General features: G+C 46.1%; 1 protein-coding gene across 1 annotated transcript in view; it reads right to left on the bottom strand.

Annotated features, from left to right (window-relative positions):
• The window catches only part of TSPAN5 (tetraspanin 5), a 213,091-nt gene extending 208,268 nt beyond the window's left edge, over positions 1–4,823 (bottom strand). Inside the window, exon 1 of the mRNA XM_068232169.1 lies at positions 4,273–4,823. Within this exon, the coding sequence (XP_068088270.1) occupies positions 4,273–4,353 (81 nt within the window). The 5' untranslated portion in view covers positions 4,354–4,823. The remainder of the gene's footprint in view (positions 1–4,272) is intronic.
• Between the last annotated feature and the right edge of the window lie 18,693 nt (positions 4,824–23,516).

The raw sequence follows: 23,516 nt of genomic DNA, 5'->3' as shown, positions 1-23,516 counted from the left end.
CTAAAATTAGGGACATTATTAGAGAGCCTTTTCTATTCATATTCACCCTTTTTATATGAGTGTTTTATGTAATGTTTGAGAATAATTTGAACTGCTGACTGTAGAGCGCCCTGTTTACCTTTTCATACTGCTTAGAGAGTGATACACACACTTTTTTCAGGTGTGATCCAGTGTATGTTATAACAATTCACAAATAGGTTAAATTTGAGGAGCGCACATACAGGTTTTGTTTTTTATTATTATAGGTAACTGGTATTGCTTAAAAGGAAATAAATATGGCAGCCACCATATCCCTCTTGTTACAGTTATCCTTTACAACCGTCTTCCAACCTTCCTGTAGCTCCTGGCAGCTTTCCGGCATCCTCTGTGTGCAGCTCCCAGTGTCACTTGACCCCATCAGGTCATGTGACACATCGTAAGCCATGCACGGGCAGCCAGAAAGCAGCTAGGAGCTACAGGAAGGTTAGCAGACAGTGCTGGAGGCTCAGTAAGTATTTAATGTCCTGCAAATCCCCCAAAACACAGTCCCCCTTATCCCCTCTGGCATGCCGGTTAGTTGAGACTTTCGGTTGCCCGAGTTACGGATAATGGGTACTTTGCTGTAATTACCGTATCTTAGTAGAAGGATCCTCCAAAGGCTTCCCATATCCTCCTGTAGATCACCACTGCTGCCCGGAAGCTCCTTTATGATTGTGACCTCACTTCCCTTCATGCACAAGCGTGGCCATACTGTGCACTGCAGGCAGCGTACGGCCACACTTGTACAAGGAGGCGCGCGGCCACGAAACATATCCGACAAGTCCCAATATGTTCCGGGGGTCCGGTCATGCTGCAATCGCCTTCAGTGATTCGCAACAAAAGTAGAAAAAAAAATGTTTAAATTGTTGAATCACAAAAAAGAAAAGAAATCGAGCTATGCGATTTTGCCTTTGCTCCTATACTTTTATGGAAGCTCAAGCACACGAAAAATGCGACAGGACAGACCTATTGCTAGTGGAAAACAGGCCTCGGGGTGAGGTCACACTTGGTCTCCTGGCCCATGTTCCAGAGCAGGCGGTAGCGGTGCAGCGGACATGTTAAACAGACCAATGCTTTCTTATTGGATCATTTACATAATAGTTTTGTGCCAGACATGGAAATGTTGTGATATATCAACGGACATTGCTGACCTGCATGATGACTTGCCACATCTGAGGACATGGCAAGCTTCTGACCTGCAGATAATGTGAGCACCTGAAGTGGACCCCACCAAGCAGGTACTGTATAGCAAATCAGGTATGCTAACCGCTCTGTTGTAGCATAGCGCTGTACCAAGTAACCAAGTGACTGGTAAATACATAAGCAGCTTTTGTATCTGATTGAGGGCTAGTTCCCACCCAAAAAAATAAATAAATTACTAAGCGTAATCGCTTTTTGTAGCAATTTGCAGAGTTGATTCCTGGCATGTGCCTCGCAATTATCTATTTATGCCTAGCAATTTTGGAGTGTTTGCATTTAGCGATTTTGTAGTTCTTGTGGCAAAACAGGACATACACTTTGACCTGGAAGTGAACAGCTTTTGGCGAAAACACTTTGAAAAATCGCTCTGTTCAGCAATTTTAAAAAGTTTTCCCATACTTTACATTGAGGGGTAATCACCTCCGAAATGCTGCAGGACCAGATGCACAAAACATTAGCCAAGCATTTTTCAAAACGCTAGAAATTTTTAAAAGTGCTCAAGAGCGCTCTTGGTGTGAGCCAGCCCTAACTCCTATACAAAGTTCTGGTTCAGCCCTGCTAATTCCATTTCCAGTAGACCGAAATATATGTACCATATATTCTGGCGTATAAGACGTATAAGGGTCTATAAAACGACTCCCCAACTTTTCCAGTTAAAATATTGAGTTTGGTATATACTCACTGTATAAGACTACCCCCTCTTCCAACGCACACCAAATAAAAATTTTTAAAAAATCATATACTGGTGCTATGTATGAACAGATACTGGTGCTGTTCTGTATGTGGTGCCCAGTACATAACACTATACAGGGGATTGACTGGTTGGATTGGTCAACTCTCCCTGTCTTAGTTTATCAGAGCAGTATGGAAGAATAGGTTGCGCTGTGCCCATAAAACATCTCTTTCACCTGTCTGGCCCACCCTTTTAACCTATTTAGTATTTACCGCCTTCTCTGCCTCTCAGATCTCGCACATTTGTGCCTGCGCCGCTTCACTACAGTCCTCAGCAGCGAGATCTGAGAGACGGTAACAGGATAGGTATAGGCATATCACCCTTCATCAATGACATCCGGCGTATAAGACGAACCCCAACTTTTCAGAAGATTTTCAAGGGTTAAAAAGTAATTTTATATGCCAGAATAATTCCATCAAATTACTCAACTCTACCGGTTATTTATAAGGCGTTTACAATGTTTTTTTTCTTCAAACAAAACACTCTTTTGCAGAATGCCAAGCTGCCAAACCGACTTTCTAACTGAATCAATTGGAACTGAAGTTAGCCGCACATTTAACGATTTTTAAGTTCAGATTGATCAGAATTTATGGGACGGATAATATCAGGATGGAAAATATCTGTCGATTGGGGATGGGGCAGGAGAGGTGATATTTATACGGTCCATAGCTGAGCAGCGCATCAAGCAGTGTAACGCTCCAGTTCAATCAATTTTTTTATAGACTTCCTGCTGAAATGTGCATATGCAGTGTGTCGTAGGAATCGATTCCTCTCTTATCAGATTCTGATCAGAGAGGGATAGATCAGTTTAGCAATCTTTCAGTGTGTGGGTAGCTTCATTGTAAGATTTGGATTACCTTCAGATCTCTTAGCGATTTTATCACTACCAAAAATAACTGTGTATGGCCAAGCTTATACGTCTCTTGACGTGGCGGCCGATCGACCATCCGATTCGATAATTATCAAAACGGATGAAAATTTGGGGCCTCTAAGAGCATGCCCAATTAACAATGCCACCAATTTTGGGCTGAAATTGGTTGCATGTATCGATCATACATGCTCCATGGTACCCGGTGTTCGATCAGGTGCAGGGCAGTCACAGCGAGCAATATCGGGATGAGTGACGAATACCCAGCACAACATGCTATATGCAGGTGGCGTGTATAGCGCTAATGAAGGAGCGGGGGATTCAGAGAGACAGATAGGCACTGCGCAGTGGGTGACACAGGATAGGTAATGTATAAATGCACACACAGGGGACACATTTATACACTAGGGGGCAGCGGCAAGGAGGTGGGCTCAGCTGATTCCTGAGAGATTTCATGCTTTAATTGATCTGAGAGAGATTTGTCTCTTGATCGAATCTGCCTATCATTGCAAGATGTATGGGCACCTTTACATTTTATGAAGTATTCGGATGTGTTAGAATTAGAGACGATAATTAAATTCAAAATATATCAACTAGGAATAAAGCCTCCTACACACTCGAGACTAATGTCATCCAGCAGGGATAAGGCACGATACCTTGGACAACATTTTGTGGACGAGGCTGTAGAGCCTGCAGGCTAGCAACGTGTTCTGTAACTATGGCAGATGGGCAATGTGCAGCACCTGACTGAGGTGGTGGAGCGCGGGTGAAAACAATGCAGTCAGGCAGCGTTCTGGTGAGATGATCGCCGGATGTTGGGGCCATCGTACACATTAGATTCATAGCAGAGACTGCTGAGTTTAGTCCAGTATGTGTATGGAACTTGCCGTAAGCATGGTTAAGGTGACCCAGCGAGAAAATCCACAGGAAAATTCCGCTAACGACATTTAGCTCTAGGTTTCAGACAGGTTGTAGTAATAATACGCCCCCACTATTCGGCCAATTAAAAGGCTTCAGGTTGTAGAAGTTGCTGTGATTGGAGAACTGCTTTCTACAGACTTTCATTGGGTCACCTCAACCATACTAGTTCCAGCACGGTCAGAACCAGAGGGCTAACCCAATTTGGAAAGCGAATGGTTTAATAACTGACAGTTTAATTAATCATACTGCTGTATGCTAATTAGTCATTCGCTTTCCAAATCTGATTAGCGCTGTGCAGAGATCCGTTTCTGACCCAATTAATGCTTGGAATTGTAGAACAACAAATCTAAGCAGTCAAATCCATATCTCTAGTTGTGCCAATAATCTTAAGTGTTTAAAAATGAACCACAAATGGGTTACAAAAACGTCAGAGGGTTGAGCTTTATAATGATGATGTTTTCCACAGCAAACTAAAATACACAAGCTTATAATCAATAGAGTGTAATCATGCCACAGAAGTAAAGCCACTTACCCAAAAGATGACATTGAAAGCAAATATGAAGTACTTGATGCAGCAGCTGACCTCAGGTCCCTTGTAGTGCTTGCCAGACATGGTGCGGGTACATGGAGGCAGATCCCCGAGCTGTGTGCGGGGGAGATCTGGACTGAGAGCCCGGGAGGGCGCCAGGTGTAGGCAGTGGTGCCAGGCCTATAGCCCAGTATCAGGAGATGAGTGTGTGTGTGTGTGTGTGTGTGTGTGTGTGTCTGCACCTCCTGGGTGCTGTGCTGTGTATGTCTACCTCAGTGCTGATCAATGCATGCAGGCTGTACGGACTCCAGCAGAGCAGATCTGGCAGCAATATGTGCACAGTGGTATAAATATTCCCCCAGCGCCAGTGCGAGTCAGTCACTCAATGTATCAGCGATGTGTGCCTGACTGCCTCAAAATATCAGCCGTGCGAGGTGTATGTCGGCTTATCTCAACTACCCAGTGTATGTGTGTGTCTGATCCGTCCCTCCAGGCAGGGTGATATCGCATCCACACTGATGACAGCAGAAAGAATGACCTGGCTTCCCCGGCAGACACTCCTCCTCCAATGCTGTCATGCACAATACTCCACCCATCCCTGCTGCCCAGATCCTCCCTTCCAGAATCATAACAAACCTAGAGCTTCTTGTCTGCTGCTTCTGCACTGTACACCTGCTCTCAGCACACTGCATTTTAATAATTTATTGAATCTGATCTGATGATCTAAACTGACATGAGAAGCATATGGTGGCTGCCATATTTATTTCCTTACCAGTTGCCTGGCAGTCCTGCTGATCTCTTTGGCATCAGTAGTGCCTAAATCACACACCTGAAACAAGCATGCAGAAAATCCAGATAGACTTGAGTCAGAGCACCTGATCTGCACACTTGTTAAGGGTCTTTGGCTAAAGGTATTAGGCCTGGTACACATTGGGCTCTATTCACTAACAGGCAAAAACACCGCAAAATTTTACCGCTATATTTCCGCCAGCAGTAAACTCCGCATTTTTTCCACATTCACTAATATTTTCCGCATGTTTTCCGAATGCGGGAAAAAAGATGCGGAAACAGCCATTATTCATGCGAGAATCATGGGGTAAAAAGGTCGCATGAAAAAGTGTTTAAAAAAAAAAAAGTCCACCAAGCACAGCCCTTAAGGCTGGTTTCACACCAGGACGTTGCGTTTTAGGGGACGTTATGGTCGCATAACGTGCCCCTAACGCAATGCCTGGTGCTCTCTATGGTGGACGTCAGAGTGAGCCGCGTTGTGCAGCTCACTCTGGCGTCCGTGATGCCGTGATGCACACTCTTGGACGCATGCGGCATCACGTGGTCCCGCCCGGCCAATCGCCGCACAGAGCGGCCGCTCCAGGAAGTAAACACTGCACGTCACTGAGTGCAGTGAATATTAATTAGCCATGTGCTTGGCCGCTCTCTGCTCCTCCCCAACATTACTGCGCATGTCCAAGCAGTCTAACGCGGCTCTGCCGTTTACTAAGTACTGCATGCAGTACGTTGTGTAATGACGCAGCGTTACTATGTAACGCAACGTGGGCACTGTGAACGGCCCATTGATTTTTCATTGCTGTGCGGTGGGGGGCGTTACAGGCTGCTCTAACGTGCGCCTGTAACGTCCCACTGTGAAACCAGCCTAAAGAGACACTGAAGCGAAAAAAAATGATGATATTATGATTTGTATGTGTAGCACAGCTAAGAAATAAAACATTAAAGGTGCCCATACACTCGTCAGATTGGCAGCAGACAGATAAGAAATGCATCTGATGATCTATCTGATGCGTTTTTAGAACATTTTTTACCAGGATAGAATTCCAATAGATTTCAGTTTGAAATCTATTGAAATTCGATCTGATGGCATTTTTTTGCCATCAGATTTCCAATAAGGCCAATGCAAACTGATAAGCAATCTCATCAGATCGACCTAAATTTTCCACCATGCCAGTTCGATGGAAATCCATCGAAATCGATCGAAATCGGCCATCGATCGGTCGATTGGCCAACCGACTTGCAAACGATCAATCGATCGATCGATCGGGATCGATCGGTCGGCCAGAAAATCGGCTGAGTGTAATGGCCCCTTAAGATCAGATACATCAGTGTAATTGTTTCCAGTACAGGAAGAGTTGAGAAACTCCAGTTGTTATCATTATGCAAACAAGCTGAAACACTGCATTGGGGGCAATGAGAAAACTGAACATTTCTTCACACAAGTGAAGAAACGGAAGATTCTAAGTGGCAACATTAACTTTGGGGGTGGGGGTAAAAAAACAGATCTGATCAGGTGGTGATCAGATCCTTTTTCACAGATCTGTTTGCCACTTCAACGCAAGTGTGAACTGGGTCCTTAGAGGTAGACAATCAGCAGGACAGCCAGGAATCTGCATAGTTTAAAAGTAAATAAATATGGCAGCTTCCATACCCCTCTCAATTCAGTTGTCCTTTCAGTTTCAATTTTGGAGGAGCTCAAGCTGAGCGTAATTTCATGTTTCATGCATACCTGTCTGAACAGCAAATACTGGAGCAAGTTGCATGAAGATTTCCCAGCAGTAAAGGTGCCCATTAACGGTACAATATTTTCTTCAGATGCGAAAATTCAATCAGATTCATGGGATCATAAGTAATCAGAAGATAATCAGAATCAGAATTTATTTCGCCAAGTACAATGTGAGTTGTACCCGGAATTGGTTTTGGCACAACAGGGCCGGTGGTGGTACATACAGTAGTAGATACATACAGCATATACAGGCATATACAGTAGATACATACAGGCATATACAGTAGATACATACAGTAGGAACAGTGAATCACAGGCATAGAAATAAAGCATAGAGAGACGCATACATAAAACAGGAACCCCGGGGAAAGGACCAGGGGGGTAATCCGCTGCCGTCCAAGGCACTCAAAACGCTTTGCAGCGATACTTTGAATCAGATGCCCCCCAGTCTAACCCAAGGAGAGAGACAGAGAGAGGAGAGGAAAGAGAAAGAGAGAAAGTGAAAAGGACAGTGATAAAGAGTTCCCCTAGGATTGCGGCGCAACCTGGTCGGTTGGTGTTCGTTTTTTGTCTCATTGGCTGGCATTTTCTGCTGCAGAGCTTGGTACATAAAGTGGCTGAGGTCGATGCATGGCTTCTGCGATGCAGTTTCCATAACTCCCATGCAGGGCTGGGTTGGACCTATGGCTAGGGCTAGTCCTGTGCTGGATCTGTAGCTCGGTGGAGTGCTGCTTGGTGGAGCCCTGGGGAAGATCGAAGTTCCAGGCAGAAGTCACCAGGATTTTAACTGGGGGAGCGTGCAGGCAGCTGTGGCAGCATCTGACTTACTGTGGTGGAGCGGACTCTGTGCCTTTAAATGCGGCGTCCTCCGGTTCCCCTGGCAGCGGCGGTGTAGCTGCCCACGTGGTCCATCTGCAGGGTAGCAGGAGCCGGGATGATCTTTAAAGCTGCAGACAGACCCCAGCGGCGCACAAGCCTCCTCTGGACTGGTCTTTGGTCGTAGCGTGGCTGCTAGGCATCTGCATCACAGCGTCCCTAGGTCTTTCCGGCAGCGGCAGCATGTGGAGCAGAGGAGCAGCATGGATGCCGGGGGTCAGGCGAGCTCAGCCTTTGGCCGCCTGTCCAGGTCTGTACGATGCCCATGTGCAGCAGGCAGCTGATGGTGGTGGTGAGATGAGCGGCATCTGCAGGCAGCAGCTGGGGCCGGCGACCACGAGGGCGATCAGCTGGTGCTGACCACGTGGTGAGCCGGACCTCAGCGTGGGTGGTCGGGCACTGTAGCTGTGGCTGGGGGAGAGCTTTTCATCCTCCCGATGGAGTGGCGGAACTGGAGGGGGATCACCCAGGCTGTTTCTAGACGTTGGTCCCGGGGAAAGGCAGAAAAACAGAGATGAGAGCCGGAGCCCTGTGGCCGTGGCTACCTCCTTGGCGCCATAATTATTGATTGTTCCCATAAACAGATCAATAGAGCACTTTCTCTCCTAAAGCGGTATAAAACCCTGACATAATATTCAATAAAAACATGTTTTCCTACTTTTTATATGCCATATGGTTATCATATTTGCATTTGTGCATAAGTACTATTATTCATTTAGAAATTACAAGTTCCCAAAAGTACCATTTTTTGCTTTGAGAGCTGACTTTGCATTTGATTCATAACTTGTTTTTTTCATCATGTATTGAAGGCAGAAATGCTTTGAATGTCTGTCTGTGTCCAGGAGCTTCTGCACAGTGAGATAATTTATCACATTCCTCACTTGATACAATTAAGTAAACACAAGATAAAATTATCTGCACTTTGGATGCGTCCAGATTTCTCTGCACTGAACTTTAAAATCCTGCATGTAACCCTTTGAATGCTGTTCTAGTAAGAAAAAAAATGCTGGTTGTATATAATATACTATAAATAATTTTTTAGAGCAAAGAAGAAATGCTGGGTTTCATTCCACTTTAAGATACGATTTTAAAATCCAACATTCAGATTGACGAATTTCTTTATTCCAATCGAAGGTAGAATCATTTCACACTGATTTTCTCCACATACTGTACAATTCGATCATACAAATCTGATTGAATGATCACATGTGAGGAAAATATTATACAGTTAATATGTACCTTAAAGCACACCTGAATTAGCACAAAAATGAATTTTTACTTACCTGGAGCTTCTTCCAGCCCCCTGTAGTGTGTCAGGTACCTTAGTGTCCTCTGGGTCCCCTACGTTCTCTTGCTGTCAGTTCTGAAATATATAATATGTGACTAGAACAGCAGTCATGCCTACAGTGCTTGTGTGGTCCTGTTCGTGCACGATTGCACAATTGTGGACATCCGCGAATGGGACTGTGCATGTGCAGTAGTCATAACTGGTGCTCCAGTTTAAGATATAATCCAAGATTTAGAATTGACAGTAGGAGAACTGAGGAGTCCCAGAGGATGCAGAGGAACCGAACACACGGGGGGGGGGGGGGGGATGGGTTGCTGGTAGAGGCCCAGGTAAGTACAGTAAATATCAATTTTTGGGGGCTAGTTCAGGTGTGCCTTAAGCCTGGTACATGCACCCACTTTTCATTGACCAATGATTGGCCAACTTTACCACTTTCATGTAGTATTAGGGGCCAACAGATTTTAAATACTGTGAAACAGATGGTGCAGGTAAGCTCTCATACTACATGACAGTGGTAAGATTAGCAAATCAAAATTGGATGTATGTACTAGGCTTTACATGGGAATGTGCTAGTCATTCGAGTTGCAAATTCAATTCAGTCTGTTGATTAGAGTTACACATTTTGGTTGATATTTCTACTGATGGAAGTTCCAATAGTTTAATCATGTGAAGACCACACAAAATATCCATGTGTGTGATCAATATTTCAGTTAATTACATCTTTTAGTCAAGTATCCATTCAAATCTGTTGGCTTTTCAATTAAGATGATTGACATTAGATTTCAAATAACGAAGCATTTTGGAATGTTTATTTCTTGTGAATTAATCAAAATATTATATTGATCGAGAATACAAATGGAAACTTCTACCTTATTGACGTTATGATCATATCATGATTAACAAAAAACTACGGTGTTCAGTCAACCTTAAGGTATGTGATCGCTTTAATTAGCTGAAAACTAAATTGAAAATTAACAAGTTTCACCATACATTTTTACTCAAGTTGACAAGAAAAATTGGCCAGTGTGTTCAGTGTGTTTAGAGTGGGTTCACAGTCCTGAAGTGTAGTGTGATCTGTAGGTCGCACTCCCCTGCAGCTTACCAGAGGTGCAAGGTCAGTCCGCCAGAGTACCAGGCAGGACAAAGATGCAAACGTGTGCAAGGACCGGCACTCTACACAAAGTCTTTTTTTCTCCACAACAGACTTTCTTTATTCAAAATCTTCACATACAAAGCAGTAAAATCGTGACAGGACCAGGAGAGATCCACAGCCAGTGGCAAACCTACCATGGGCCTGCAGGTGCTCATGTGCTCATAGTCCCAGGTGTAGCCATGGCTAGGGGTGCCGCTGTGGTGAACAGCCACTGTGGTCTTCCACCTGGAACCTTTTTTCAAAGTTTGGTCAACATTCGGGAAAATAGCAGCAGGCAGTGCATGGAACTGTACTACTTCCTGCACTAGATGTAGCACCCCTTCCTGTCCCGTGGGCAATGTGTTTCCTTGCTCTCTACACACAGCCTGCAGTGAGTGAATGTACAGAGCAGCAGCAGGGTGAGTAGAGAGAATGATTGCTGTGCTGCAGCTGGGACATTAGCAAGGAGAGGTGGCAGGGTGTGTTTAGTACTTTAGAAGTTGCCTGTCATTAGAAGCCATGTGCACTGGCTGCTGCAGTATTAAGGGCCATAATGCGTAGACAAAGAGTACCTTGGACTATTGATTATTTATCCTAATCAGAGTAAATTAGAAATAATGCAGGGCAGTCTGCTGTTGCAGAAGCCAGTGATACAGGACGTCTGTAGTGAGCAGAGAAGCAAGCTCCAGGCAATTTAGATTAGCTTGATTGCAGGTAATCTTATCTCTTTTCCCAGCTCCCCCTCCCACCCTGTTGTCTTCCCCCATGACCCTTTCCTCTTTTCAGATTTCAGTGGCTCCTTTTAACAGCATGTCCCTGACAAACTGCAGTCCTTCATACCATTTCGCCTCTCCCACCAGGCTCTGTCTTGTGCCTCTACCTCTTTACCCGCCCCCCCTCCTCCTATGCATCCCCCTCTTTAGTGTGTCCCCTTTTTCTAACTGTCCTCAGAGGAGTTCACAATCTAATCATACCATAGTCATAGTCTAATGTCCTACCAAATTATTATTGTGTATTTATATAGGACTGACAGCTTTTGCAACACTGTAGAATACAGAGTTTTATAAAACGTAGCTCTGTCCACATCCTAATGACTTCTTTCCCCAAAAAATCCCCCAAAATTTGCAACAACATGCTTGGCACCCCAACCTGTCAACCCTCCCATCAAAAAAATTGGTTGTTTGGGGGAAGTTGTTTGTAAATAATCAGCACCGGGAGTCAAATTCCCTAGGTACACCACTGTCCATAGCAATTAGATAAGCATCAGAAATGGTCAATGTTCATCAAACAGCTTACTCTCCCAGATCCAATAGGCTATAAAAGGGGAAAAATGGGTAGGCACAGAGGTCAAAGCATCATATGTTCCAAAAAGTTGGCGACAGACACCGGCCTAGTGCTGTCTCGGGTTTATAGAGACTCTGAAGCGAGAATAAATCTCGCTTCAGAGCTCATAGTGCCGCTAAACGGGGGTCCCTTACCTCACAAATCCCCTCCGAGCAGCCGGGGATCTCTTCCTGGTTGAGGCAGGGCTAACCGCCGCAGCCCTGCCCCACACACGTCTGTCAGCGCGTATCTCCGCCTCTCCCCCGCCCCTCTCAGTCTTCCTTCACTGAGAGGGGCGGGGGAGAGGCGGCGATGCGCAGAAGTTAGCCCTGCCTCTAGGAGCAGCAAAATCTACAACCAACTTGGTCGTTGATTTTGCGGGGGGGGGGCTGGTTGGGGGTGAAGGGACCCCCGTCTAGCAGTGGGATAGCAGCATTTTAGCAGGGGCAACTATGAGCTCTGAAGCGAGAATCATTCTCGCTTCAGTGTCTCTTTAATGCCCATCCTCAAGCCAAGAAAACATGTACCAATATATGAAGTGTAAGTGGGATGAATAACAATTGTATTTATAGAACCAGGCCCATGTAATTTTGTATTAAATTCCTTTCAGTATTGCCAGTTGTAGTAAAACTAAATTCCATAGAAATGCAGACCATTGCCGTAAGAGAAGAGGCTGGTCATATCATGAAAAATATCTCACTAGAGGTTAACTTCATGCTAAACTCTATGACAAAACATGCAATAGTTCCAGAGATATATATACTGTATTGTTGAATCCTAGTAAAATAGGATGTGAGATGTTGAATTCCAGAGCTTACCGGTAAAGCACTCTTCCATGCCAAAGTGAAATACTACCTCTGTTGACAGATAAGTAATCCCTTCAGTTCAGCTCTACAAATTGCTAGGATATATTCCATCCACACATTAATTTAAACCACATACTTAGATTGTGAGCACAGAAGACACCCAGCCTTTCCGCCATGATCCTAAGGCAGGCTGTCAACTTGCTATCAGGCTATTAATTAGATCAGGTGTGGAAAATAAATAACACAACCTCCTGCTTGGTGTTGCCAATTACTCATGCAGGAAGAGGAAATATCTGGGCTATCTCTACTGAGAATACAGATCCCAGCCTAGAAAATGAATGCAGTTTGTGCTTACTGTCAATTTGCAAATTCATTGCTGGCTACAAATTGAAGGGGAGGGTGGGATGCAACCTGGGGGGAGGGTGGGATGCAACCTGATCTATGCTGAAACCACACCTCCTTGCCTCCATACTACAGGATGACACCCATATTTTTTCCCTGCATCACACAGCTTTTCCAGTCTATTGTTGCTGTTTAACAACCATTTAAAATGTGTTGCAGAAATCACATTTAAAATAAGGATATATTTTTCATAAAGCAATATTTCTCAATTTCAATATTTCCCTATTAACACTATAGGGATTAGCTTTCCATGCAAGAATCCTTTTAATGGCTTGCTGTAATTAATTAATCTTATCTTAATGGCACTTATTATTATTAACAAAAATAAAATCAATGAACCTTCTTCTGATGTGAAAATGTATGTAAGCAGTGCCTTCTAGCATTTTACTCATATTAGGCAATAGAGTTTAACCCTTTGGGGACCGGCTGCCTAACCCTCCCTTAAAGACCAGGCAATTTTACATGCAAGGGGGCGCATTTGGGAGGGGGGGGGGTCAGGTAGCCGGATCCCCAGTATTGATAGGTGGGCATGGTGTCTTCTGTGTAGCTCGATGTCCCCCGTATTAGCAGCAGCCTTTACTCTCCTCCCAGGCTCCAGCGATGAGCAGCTCTAGCCCCCTCCGTTCTGGCTGGCATCTTCGCTTGCATTGCAGTTCTGGGACACGGCTTGATGACGTCATCAAGCCAGGACCTGACCCTTACGGCGGAGCGAGCGGGCGGGGGGAGTGCCGATCACCGGGGGAACGTCAGGAAGGTGAGTGGATCCTCTTCTTCCCCTCCTACCGCCGCTGCTGTAATAGTGATCACTACAATCCATCGACGATTGTAGTGATCACGTGATCAGAAACCAATGGCGATGACTCCTGATCACTGAGGGTAGATGTCAGCTGTCATTTGACAGCTTAATCTCCCCTCTCGGGTGCGCACGATCGCGTCGGGAGTGGAAACGGCAGGCGGCGTATCCTACGCCGCATAAGGCTTAGACTGCCACAAATGTGGCGTAGGATTTACATTACGTGGTCCCCAAAAGGTTAAAGTGAACCTGAGATGAACAAATAGAAAAAAGTAATACATACCTGTTTCTTCCTCAGCCACCTTCTGGCTCCCTCACTGTCCTCCTCCGCTGCCTAGATCCTCTAAAAATGCCCCGTTATCTCTGCGAATAGGCACATACTGCACATGTGCAAAGTGATGTTAAGTACTGTATGTATCATTTTTTTTCTATTTGTTTATCTCAGGTTTATTACGAAATACCTATATAAAGGGGTGAAAGCTTACCCTTTGCATCTGTCAGGGCACATTTTCATTGGGCTGCCATGTCTGTTTATGAAACATGCTGATGCCAATTCTCATGGGTCTCCCTTTGCCCTGCCATGCACTGCTATGGGGATTCAGATGCAAGCTGCAGAAAACTGCGGCTTGCATCATTTTTTTTTGCCCACATATGAATCACAAATTGAGTGGTACAAAGTACCCAGCAAGCTCATGGTGAGTGCAGCCTGTTTATTTCAATAGGCTGCAATTCCCCATCTGAATTCGCCCACATAATAAAGGGATGCGATTCACGGCTAGTGAAAATAGGCCCTAAGCCAATAAATGGTATCCATAGCTTCTAACTGTCCCTCTTTTGGAGGGACAGACCCTCTTTGGAACCCTGTCCCTCTGTCCTTCTTTCCTCCTCATGTGTCCCTCTTTCAGAACTCATGTACAGCTCTATCTAAATATATGTATGTAACGATTGGTGTCAGCACGCAGAGAGAATCTGATTATTGGTGATCTGCAGTATCACCAAGAATGCAGATATATACCCGATTATTGATGATCTGCAGAATCACCGATAATCAGATATATTGCTAACCTCTGGACACCTAAGGTATGTGAGTGTTTGGTGTAACAGTAATACTTTGAGACATGCACCTGCTGAGCAGGTGATCAGAAGCAGCCTGGAATACTGCTTTTGAGGACACAGGAACCCTCCAACAGCCTGAGATTCTCCAAGGGGTGGAGTCAGGCTGAAGGTAGGAGGAACCTGAGCGGGAGTGACACCTGAAGGGTGGATGTCACTAGCAGGTCTGGAGACTATCTCTTAGGGAGAGAGATAGCTCCCAAGGTATAACAGATAGCAAACAATGCCTAGTCTTGGTGTGAGGTCCGTGGTCTCTACACCCTGGAACTAGTCTGACGTATAACACAAATAATAATACAGAGTCCCTAGTCTGGGTGTGAGGTCCGTAGTCTCGACACCCTGGAACTAATCTGGAGCATAACACAAATGATAACACAGTTATCATTTGTGTGAGGTCCTTGCTCTCTACACCCTGGAACTAGTCTGGATAATAACACAAATGATAATACAGTTCCCTAGTCTTGGGTGTGAGGTCCTTGGTCTCTACACCCTGGAACTAGTCTGACTAATAATACAATGATAAACAAAAGTAATCTGGCTCAGTGTGAATTCCCAGGTCCTCCTGGTTCAAACACACTGTAGGATCTGACTATGGTCTGAATGCTTTCACGTAAGTGTTTGCAATGGCAGATAACCAGCAACTGGCAAGCAAGCTGTATATATAGTTGCTGGACTCTGCCGCCCCGCCCGAGCCACTCAGTGCTCATAGTCCTGGGTGTAGCCATGGCTAGGGGTGCCGCTGTGGTGAACAGCCACTGTGGTCTTCCACCTGGGACCTTTTTTCAAAGTTTGGTCAACATTCGGGAAAATAGCAGCAGGCAGTGCATGGAACTGTACTACTTCCGGTATCCCCGCCGGTACTGAGGCCGACCTCAGGGTCAGCCTCATACTGCGCCTGCGCGAGCGGCGCTGTCAATCACTGCCACGTTGTCTGCGCTGTACTGTGCAGGTATGGGTATCTGCCAATATGCAATTAACTTTATCTCCTGAGTTTTCTCCTAGGTAATATGTCCACGTCTTTTCAAAGATGCCTATTATACCACCAGCAAGCAAGAAAATACTCAAAATAGTTTTTTAAAGTCATTGTCACCTACTTTTTCAATTGCAAAGTGCTTAAAAACTATTTTTGAGAGAAGATGACAAATGATCTCCAAGAAGAAATCTCAGGAGAAAAAGAAAATTTCATATTGACCCCTGGCTTTAGTTATCAGAACATTCCTCACATCACGGTATCTAAGCTAATTTAAATCTACAGTATATATTGTGATTGGTAAGGATGATGTCAGGCTAGTCTGGTCAATGACTATAGGTCAGGCTGTATGCCCATATGACTGACCTCTAGCCCAGCCATAACACCTGTGCAAACTCCTACCTAATGCAATTCTGCAGGCAGATGTAGCATAAAGACTGGCAGATAGTATTACCAAACAAGCAGTAAGGGTTAAGCACAGTATGCAATATATAGTCACCTGAGGCCTGGGGGTAGAGAAAGTCCAGATGATAGCAGGTGACAGCAGGCAGGAAAGGATTGGTAGTAAGCAGTTTAGCACTTAGCAGATGCGTCATCAGTTCAATCCAGAGTCAAGCCAGGCAGAGTTCATGAGAGTAACCTTTAACAAGCAGGGGTCGATCCAGGCAGCAGTCAGGGATATCCAAGAACAGGAAGAGTTGGCAATGGGTAATCCAATCAGAGAGTGTGGTCAGGAACAAAGCAGGGGTCGGCAACAAAAGATCAATCTGGAAATAAGCTTGGTCAAGATACAGACAAGTCGGCAAAAGATCAGCAGCTGTGAGTGCAGTCTCAGCAATAAGCCCAGCAGAGGCTATCATGGGCAGTGACTGAGAGCGCTCACCTTACTTTATACTAGAACTAACCATTCAAAGGAAAAGGAATCCAAAATGCCCAATAGTGTTGCGGCGTGTCAGCGAGTCAGCTGACACGCCCTGTAGGCATGGTATCATTGTTTACAGTGGCGGAGCGCGTACTTGGGACGCATTCGCCGATTAGCCAATGGGAAGTAAGCGCCATGCACTCCACTGTCATCACATCCTCGCCAAGACCCAGAGGCTTGCGTCTCAGCGTGGGTCTCATCGTTCCGCCGCCATGAGCGGCGAGATGTTACAGATGACATGAGTGCAGTTTAGATTGCTTGCAGGCCAGTCACTAGTTTGGTATTTTTTTTTTTGTCTTTGGTTTGTACAGTAATCTTGGTGTGCTGGAGGCAATGTATAACCCATTGGGGGGTCATGTCTTCTATACACTTCCTTCAATGTTCAAATTATTTCTTTTTAACTTTTAGATATGTCACCATTGCGTGCATTGGATATAAGGGGAGACACAGAGAGCCCAGTATAGTATGTACTGTAGTTTTTGGTGTGGAAGGTAAGTATAGTTTGATTATACTCACATGCAAGGGTTACCGTCTAGGTAACCACTGTAAAGGCAGGTGGGGAGATTAGACCTGTCCCCTCTCACGATTAAGAAGTCGATCTCTGTAGATTGGGAGAAAAGAGGTAGCAATTCCCCTCCACCAGGGGTGGATACAACTGTATAGGTAGTACAGAGGCGCCAACAGGGTAAAAACAGTATTCTTTAAAAACTTTAAAATGAAGTAGGTAGTGGTGGACTTACCTCTCCAAAGCAGACACAAAAATTGCTGGTTCAAGCAAAAATATAATTTATTTACATACGCCGAACAGGGTGCAACCCGTTTTGCGGGTATATCCCACTTCCTCAGGCAATAAACATGCAGCATATAACAAATGCAGTCCGGTACGTAGCCTGGCGCCTCTTCTTTACACTTCCTTCAAGGTTCAAATTATTTCTTTTTAACTTTTAGATATGTCACCATTGTGTGCATTAGTTTCCTGATGCATGACTTAAAAACAAATCAGTTTTTAGCCATAAGACACATGAAGCATAATTTTGAGAAGTTTCCTCAAACCCCCTGACCTACTTACAGCCTCATGTTGCTAAAAATACGCAAGTTTGTCTTCACCTTTATCTCACCCAATAACTGCCAGTAACATTTTTAATTTCCATTCATAGTTTTTCACTTTCACATTTCACAGCTGCAGATGAAACCATTCTTTCTCTAGCCTCAAGGCATGGTCTCCAGTCTTTTACATTGACATTAATGTGTACAACTTCTCACTTCATTTTCTGTATAAACCAGACGTATATTTGCACATGATAATCATCTCTCTCTTAAGCGGGCCCATACACCTAACAATTTTCCCGCCGATATACAGCAGATTCGATCACTGTGATCGAATCTGCTGTGAAATCATTGTGCAAACGATGACAGAACGATCGATTCCCGTCCGAAATCAATCGTTCCCGTCGATCCGTCCGTGCGGAAGATTTTTCTCGATCGCCGGCAGGTCGGGAGTGCGTCGATAGCGGTGTTCGAATGCCCGACGACCGACGCAATACAGCGGAGATACATTACCTGTTCTGGCCGGCGCGACTCCCCCGGTCTCCGCTGTCTTCTTCTCCGCTCTGGGCTCCAGGGCTGCAGCCTCCTTGAACTTCCTGTCCCAGCAGGAAGTTTAAACAGTAGAGCGCCCTCTACTGTTTAAACTTCTCCTGGACAGGAAGTTCAGTGAAGCAAGGCCGGAGACCAGCGCGGAGAAGAAGACAGTGGAGACCGGGGCAGTCGCGCCAGCCAGATCAGGTAATGTAGTAATGTATAGCTGGCGGGCGGGCACAGCTTCACAGACTGTGATCGGTTTCATGCTGAAATCGATTCACAATCTGTTTGCAGTAAAGGCAGCCATACGATCCCTCTCTGATCAGATTCCATAAGAGAGGGATCTATCTGTTGGTCAAATCTGATGGCAAATCGACCAGTGTATGACTACCTTTAATGTCCTCTGGCCTTGTGCCTAACAAAACCCATCTTATCGCTTGAGTTAATGGTTACTCAGGCCTGTACTTCAATGGGAAGGTATTTTTTCAAAGAAAGGTTCAGAACATAAATCGACATTTTTTAAATAAACTTTATACAAACATATCAGTTAGTATACTCCTAAAGGCAACAAGTACAAAAGACTAAAAACATAATATGTGTAGCTAACTTTGAAATAATAATAACAATAATTACTATTATTATTATAGGACAACAGGGTCGGACTGGGACACTACGGGCCAACTAGGAAAGTCCACCCCCCCCAAACACACACACACACACACACACCAGGAAAGTTTCAGCCTGCCTCCCCCCCCCCCCCTTAAAATGTTGCAATGATGTCAGTGCTATATAAATACATAATAATTTGGTAGGACATTAGACTATGACTATGGTAGGGAATAGATTGTGAGCTCTTCTGAGGACAGTCCATGACAGGCTATGGAGGTGCTGGATTCACTGTCATGGGAGATGGTCAGATGCGGCGTGCACAGCGTGTTGCAGCAAAAAAAGGGTATGTGGCCATGCACTGGAACATGGGTGTGGTCATGATGGGTCATGGGCAGACCTAAAAGAACACAAAATAAGTAAAAGTAGCACTTGCACTTCAAATGCAGGAAGTGAACAATGACATCACTTCTGCATTTGAAGTGTCCTCGGCCTGTGAATAGTGTGCGCCCGTTCCGCCTCTCTCCGGTTGCCGCTGATCCAAGGTCTGAAGAGAGGCAGAGGGGACCAGGATCAGAGGCGGCCTTAGAGTATGCAGGGCCTGGGGCAAGTGATATATGCGGGTCCTAGAGTATAATTGCCCCCGTTATAGGTAGCCAGCTATAGGTGCTCCCAGTATAAATGGCCAGGTATAGTTGCCCCCAGTATAGTTAGCCAGGCATAGGTGCCCCCAGTATAGTTAGCCAGGAATAGGTACCCCCAGTATAGGTAGCCAACTGTAGGTGCTCCCAGTATAGGTAGCCAACTATAGTTGCCCAAGTATAGCTAGCCAAACATAGGTGCCCCCAGGGCAGTAAGCCAGCTATTGGTTCCCCAACAGTATAGTTCGCCAGGAATAGGTTTCTCCAGTATAGGTAGCCAGCTATAGGTGCCACCAGTATAGGTAGTCAGCTATAGGTGCTCCCAGTATAGTTAGCCAGGAATAGGTGCCCCAGTATAGTTAGCCAGGAATTGGTTCCCCCAGTATAGGGAGCCAGGAATAGGTGCCCCAGTATAGTTAGCCAGGAATAGGTGCCCCCAGTATAGGGAGCCAGCTATAGTTGCCCCCAGTATAGGGAGCCAAACATAGGTGTCCCCAGTATAGGTAGCCAGCTATAGGTGCCCCCAGTATAGTTAGCCAGGAATAGTTGCCCCCAGTATAGGTAGTCAGCTATAGGTGCCTTTAGCATAGTTAGCCAGGCATAGGTGCCCCCAGTATTGGTAGCCACCTATAGTTGCCTCAGTTTAGTTAGCAAGACATAGGTGCCCCCATTATAGGTAGCCAGCTAAAGGTGCCCCCAGTATAGGTACCAAGTTATAGGTGCCCCCAGTATAGGTAGCCAGCTATAGGTGCCCCCAGTATAGTTAGCCAGACATAGGTGCCCCCAGTTTAGGTAGTTAGCTATAGGTACCCCTGTATAGGTTGCAATTTTAGGTGCCCCCAGTATAGGTAGCCAACTTCAAGTGCCAACAGTATTGGTAGCCAGCTGTAGGTACCCTCAGTATAGGTAGCAAGTTATAGGTGCCCTCAAGATAGGTAGAAGCTTTGGTGCCCCCAGGATAGGTAGTTAGCTATAGGTGCCTTCACCCAGTATAGGTAGCCTGGAAGGGGAAGTTTTAAGGCACACAGCAGCCGAAAGGGGGCCCATCTCTCCCCCTCACCTGGGGCCTCCCCTTCTGCACGCCCCCCTCCAGAATTTAGCGCTGCAGCAGCGGGCAGGCAACGACTCACTAACCTGTTCCTGGTTTCAGATGCCAGGGAAGGCAGCTTCCGGGCAGCACGATCAAACATTACACCGGAGCTTTGCGTGTCACTGTTCTTCAGACGGAAGACCAGTGACATGCAGAGATCCGATATACCAGGAAGAGGAGAGTGAGTCATTGCCCGCCCACCTGCCCACTGCTGAAGCACTAAATTCTGGAGGGGAGAGCGCAGAAGGGGGGCCCAGGTGAGGGCCCCCCCTCTCCGCTGCTGTGCTCCCCCTTTCTGCACTGCTACCCTCTCCTGCTCAGAGGGCCCACAGGATTTTTTACCGGCTTCCCAGCGGCCTAGTCCGAGCCTGTAGGACAAATCTTAAAGGACATCTGAGGTGAAAATAAGGTGATGAAAAAAATAACTGTATCTGTCCTCCTTCTCCTAAAAATGTATTTTTTTAGATATCCCACAGTTTTTTTTTATACTGTATTTAAATCTAGTGTTTTAGTTTTTACTATTTCATTGTCTCTGCTCAATGACACCTTAATTGAATAATGCCAGAGCTGAAATCTATGAATTATTGAACCTTTTTACCTCTTTCCTCTTTTATATTTGTATATCAGCATTGCACTTTATATCACAATGTTCTCCAGCATTATATAATTGTGGATTTATTATTATTTTTATTGATCATATGGGCATCATTCCTTATTTGGGAATTCGGCCAATTCAATGGTTTTAAATGTTTTTAGTGTTATCTGAAGTTGTTGAATAAAATTATATTATTTACAATATTATCCGGTGTGGTGCAGTATTTTGAGGCACATGCTTTTGTTTGTGAGGTAATATATGTAGATTAGCCATTCTGCACACGCTGGTTTTGGATTACTGATTCTATGTATTGTGGTCTCTAGATGGTGCTTGCCCACTTCTTTTCATGTACCGTATTTCGCGCCGTATAAGACGCTCCGGAATATAAGACGCACCCAAGTTTAGAGGGCAAAAACCTGGGAAAAAATATATATATTAAATCTGGTGCGTCTATATTCCAGGAGCGTCTTTGTACATGTTGTGTCCTCCCGTGTACCTTATCTCTCCACCTGTGTGCCCCATCTGTCCTTCTGTGTGCCATCTCCCACATGTGTCCTCCTGTGTCCTCTCCCCCATGTGTCCTGTGTGCCCCTTCTCCCCATGTGTCCTGTCTTCCACATGTGTCCTCCTGTGTCCTGGCTCCATGTGTCCTCCTGTGTCCTGGCTGGCTCCATGTGTCCTCCTGTGTCCTGGCTGGCTCCATGTGTCCTCCTGTGTCCTGTCTCCATGTGTCCTCCTGTGTCCTGTCTCCATGTGTCCTGGCTGGCTCCATGTGTCTTAACTGGCTCCATGTGTCCTGGCTGGCTCCATGTGTCCTGGCTGGCTCCATGTGTCCTGGCTGGCTCCATGTGTCCTGGCTGGCTCCATGTGTCCTGGCTGGCTCCATGTGTCCTGACTGGCTCCATGTGTCCTGGCTGGCTCCATGTGTCCTCCTGTGTCCTGTCTCCATGTGTCCTCCTGTGTCCTGTCTCCATGTGTCCTGGCTGGCTCCATGTGTCTTAACTGGCTCCATGTGTCCTGGCTGGCTCCATGTGTCCTGGCTGGCTCCATGTGTCCTGGCTGGCTCCATGTGTCCTGGCTGGCTCCATGTGTCCTGGCTGGCTCCATGTGTCCTGGCTGGCTCCATGTGTCCTGGCTGGCTCCATGTGTCCTGACTGGCTCCATGTGTCCTGGCTGGCTCCATGTGTCCTGGCTGGCTCCATGTGTCCTGGCTGGCTCCATGTGTCCTGGCTGGCTCCATGTGTCCTGGCTGGCTCCATGTGTCCTGACTGGCTCCATGTGTCCTCCTGTGTCCTGGCTCCCCCACGTGTCATTCTTTGACTGCCTCCCCGCATGCCTCAGCTTTTCCCCTCTATTTTCCTCCCTCCATGTGCGCATCTCAACCCGCCCCCCGCGTCTCAGATATGCCCGCTGTAAATCCTTCCCCCCTGTGTGGGCAATCACTGTGCCTGGCTCCCCCGCGTGCCTTAGCGTTTCCCCTCTATTTACCTCCTGCCCCCCTCCATGTGCGCATCTTCCCGTTCCCCCCCCCCCCGTGTCTCCGATGTGCCCGATGTAAATATTTCCCCCCTCCGGGTCTGTAGCTACAGCGGCTTACCTAATACATGCCGCCGCGAAGTCTGCAGACAGCCGGCTACTCCATATGTTTCCTCTACTGCGCGGCTACTGATGACGCAATCAGTACAGGCCGCGCAGTAGAGGAAACATATGGAGTAGCCGGCTGTCTGCAGACTTCGCGGCGGCATGTATTAGGTAAGCCGCTGTAGCTGCAGACCCGGAGGGGGGAAATATTTACATCGGGCACATCGGAGACACGGGGGGGGGGGGGGGAGATGCGCACATGGAGGGGGGCAGGAGGTAAATAGAGGGGAAACGCTAAGGCACGCGGGGGAGCCAGGCACAGTGATTCCCCACACAGGCAGGGAATCCCCAATGGCGGCGGGGCGGCGGTTTATAGCGGCGGGCGTTCGCAAGTTGGGGATTCCCTGCCTTTGCCGTATAAGACGCAGGGACTTTTTCTCCCCATTTTTTGGGGAGAAAAAGTGCGTCTTATACGGCGGAAAATACGGTACTTAATGTAATGTAATGGTACTTTATCGCTAGAACTCACTAGTGTTCTTTCACTAAAATTCAGTTTATAATAGTGCACTGTCACATGAGCTCACAGATTACGATGGTGCATTATAATTGGATATTCATTGTAATAAATCCCATGAATTTGATCATGTAAAACAGCAGTACCATAGCAGTGATAATAATGGAATAATAAGAAGTTCCAGTTGCTGATGACCTGTAATGGTGCTTCACTTGAAGATGAATAATATTGGTGCAGATGAGACAGGAAGAGGCAGGAGTGATTACAGGAACTAGAGAAAACAAGGACAGTTAACGGACAACATATGAGGGCCAAGCATGAACATACATCTGTGCTTGCCTCAGGTAGCTTTGCCTCAGGTCAGGAATCCATTAAAGGGAGTCTGAAGCGAGTATAAAAATAAAAAAACAGATACTCACCTAAGGAGAGGAAAGGCTCTGGGTCCTATAGAGCCTTCTCGTTCTCCTGCCAGTCTTCTCGTTCCTCCATAGTCTCCTCGGTT

The sequence above is a fragment of the Hyperolius riggenbachi genome, chromosome 1, assembly GCF_040937935.1.
Source record: "Hyperolius riggenbachi isolate aHypRig1 chromosome 1, aHypRig1.pri, whole genome shotgun sequence".
Lineage (NCBI taxonomy): Eukaryota > Metazoa > Chordata > Amphibia > Anura > Hyperoliidae > Hyperolius > Hyperolius riggenbachi.
Note: the sequence above shows the minus strand (reverse complement) of the source record. Positions and strands in the feature narration are given on the sequence as shown.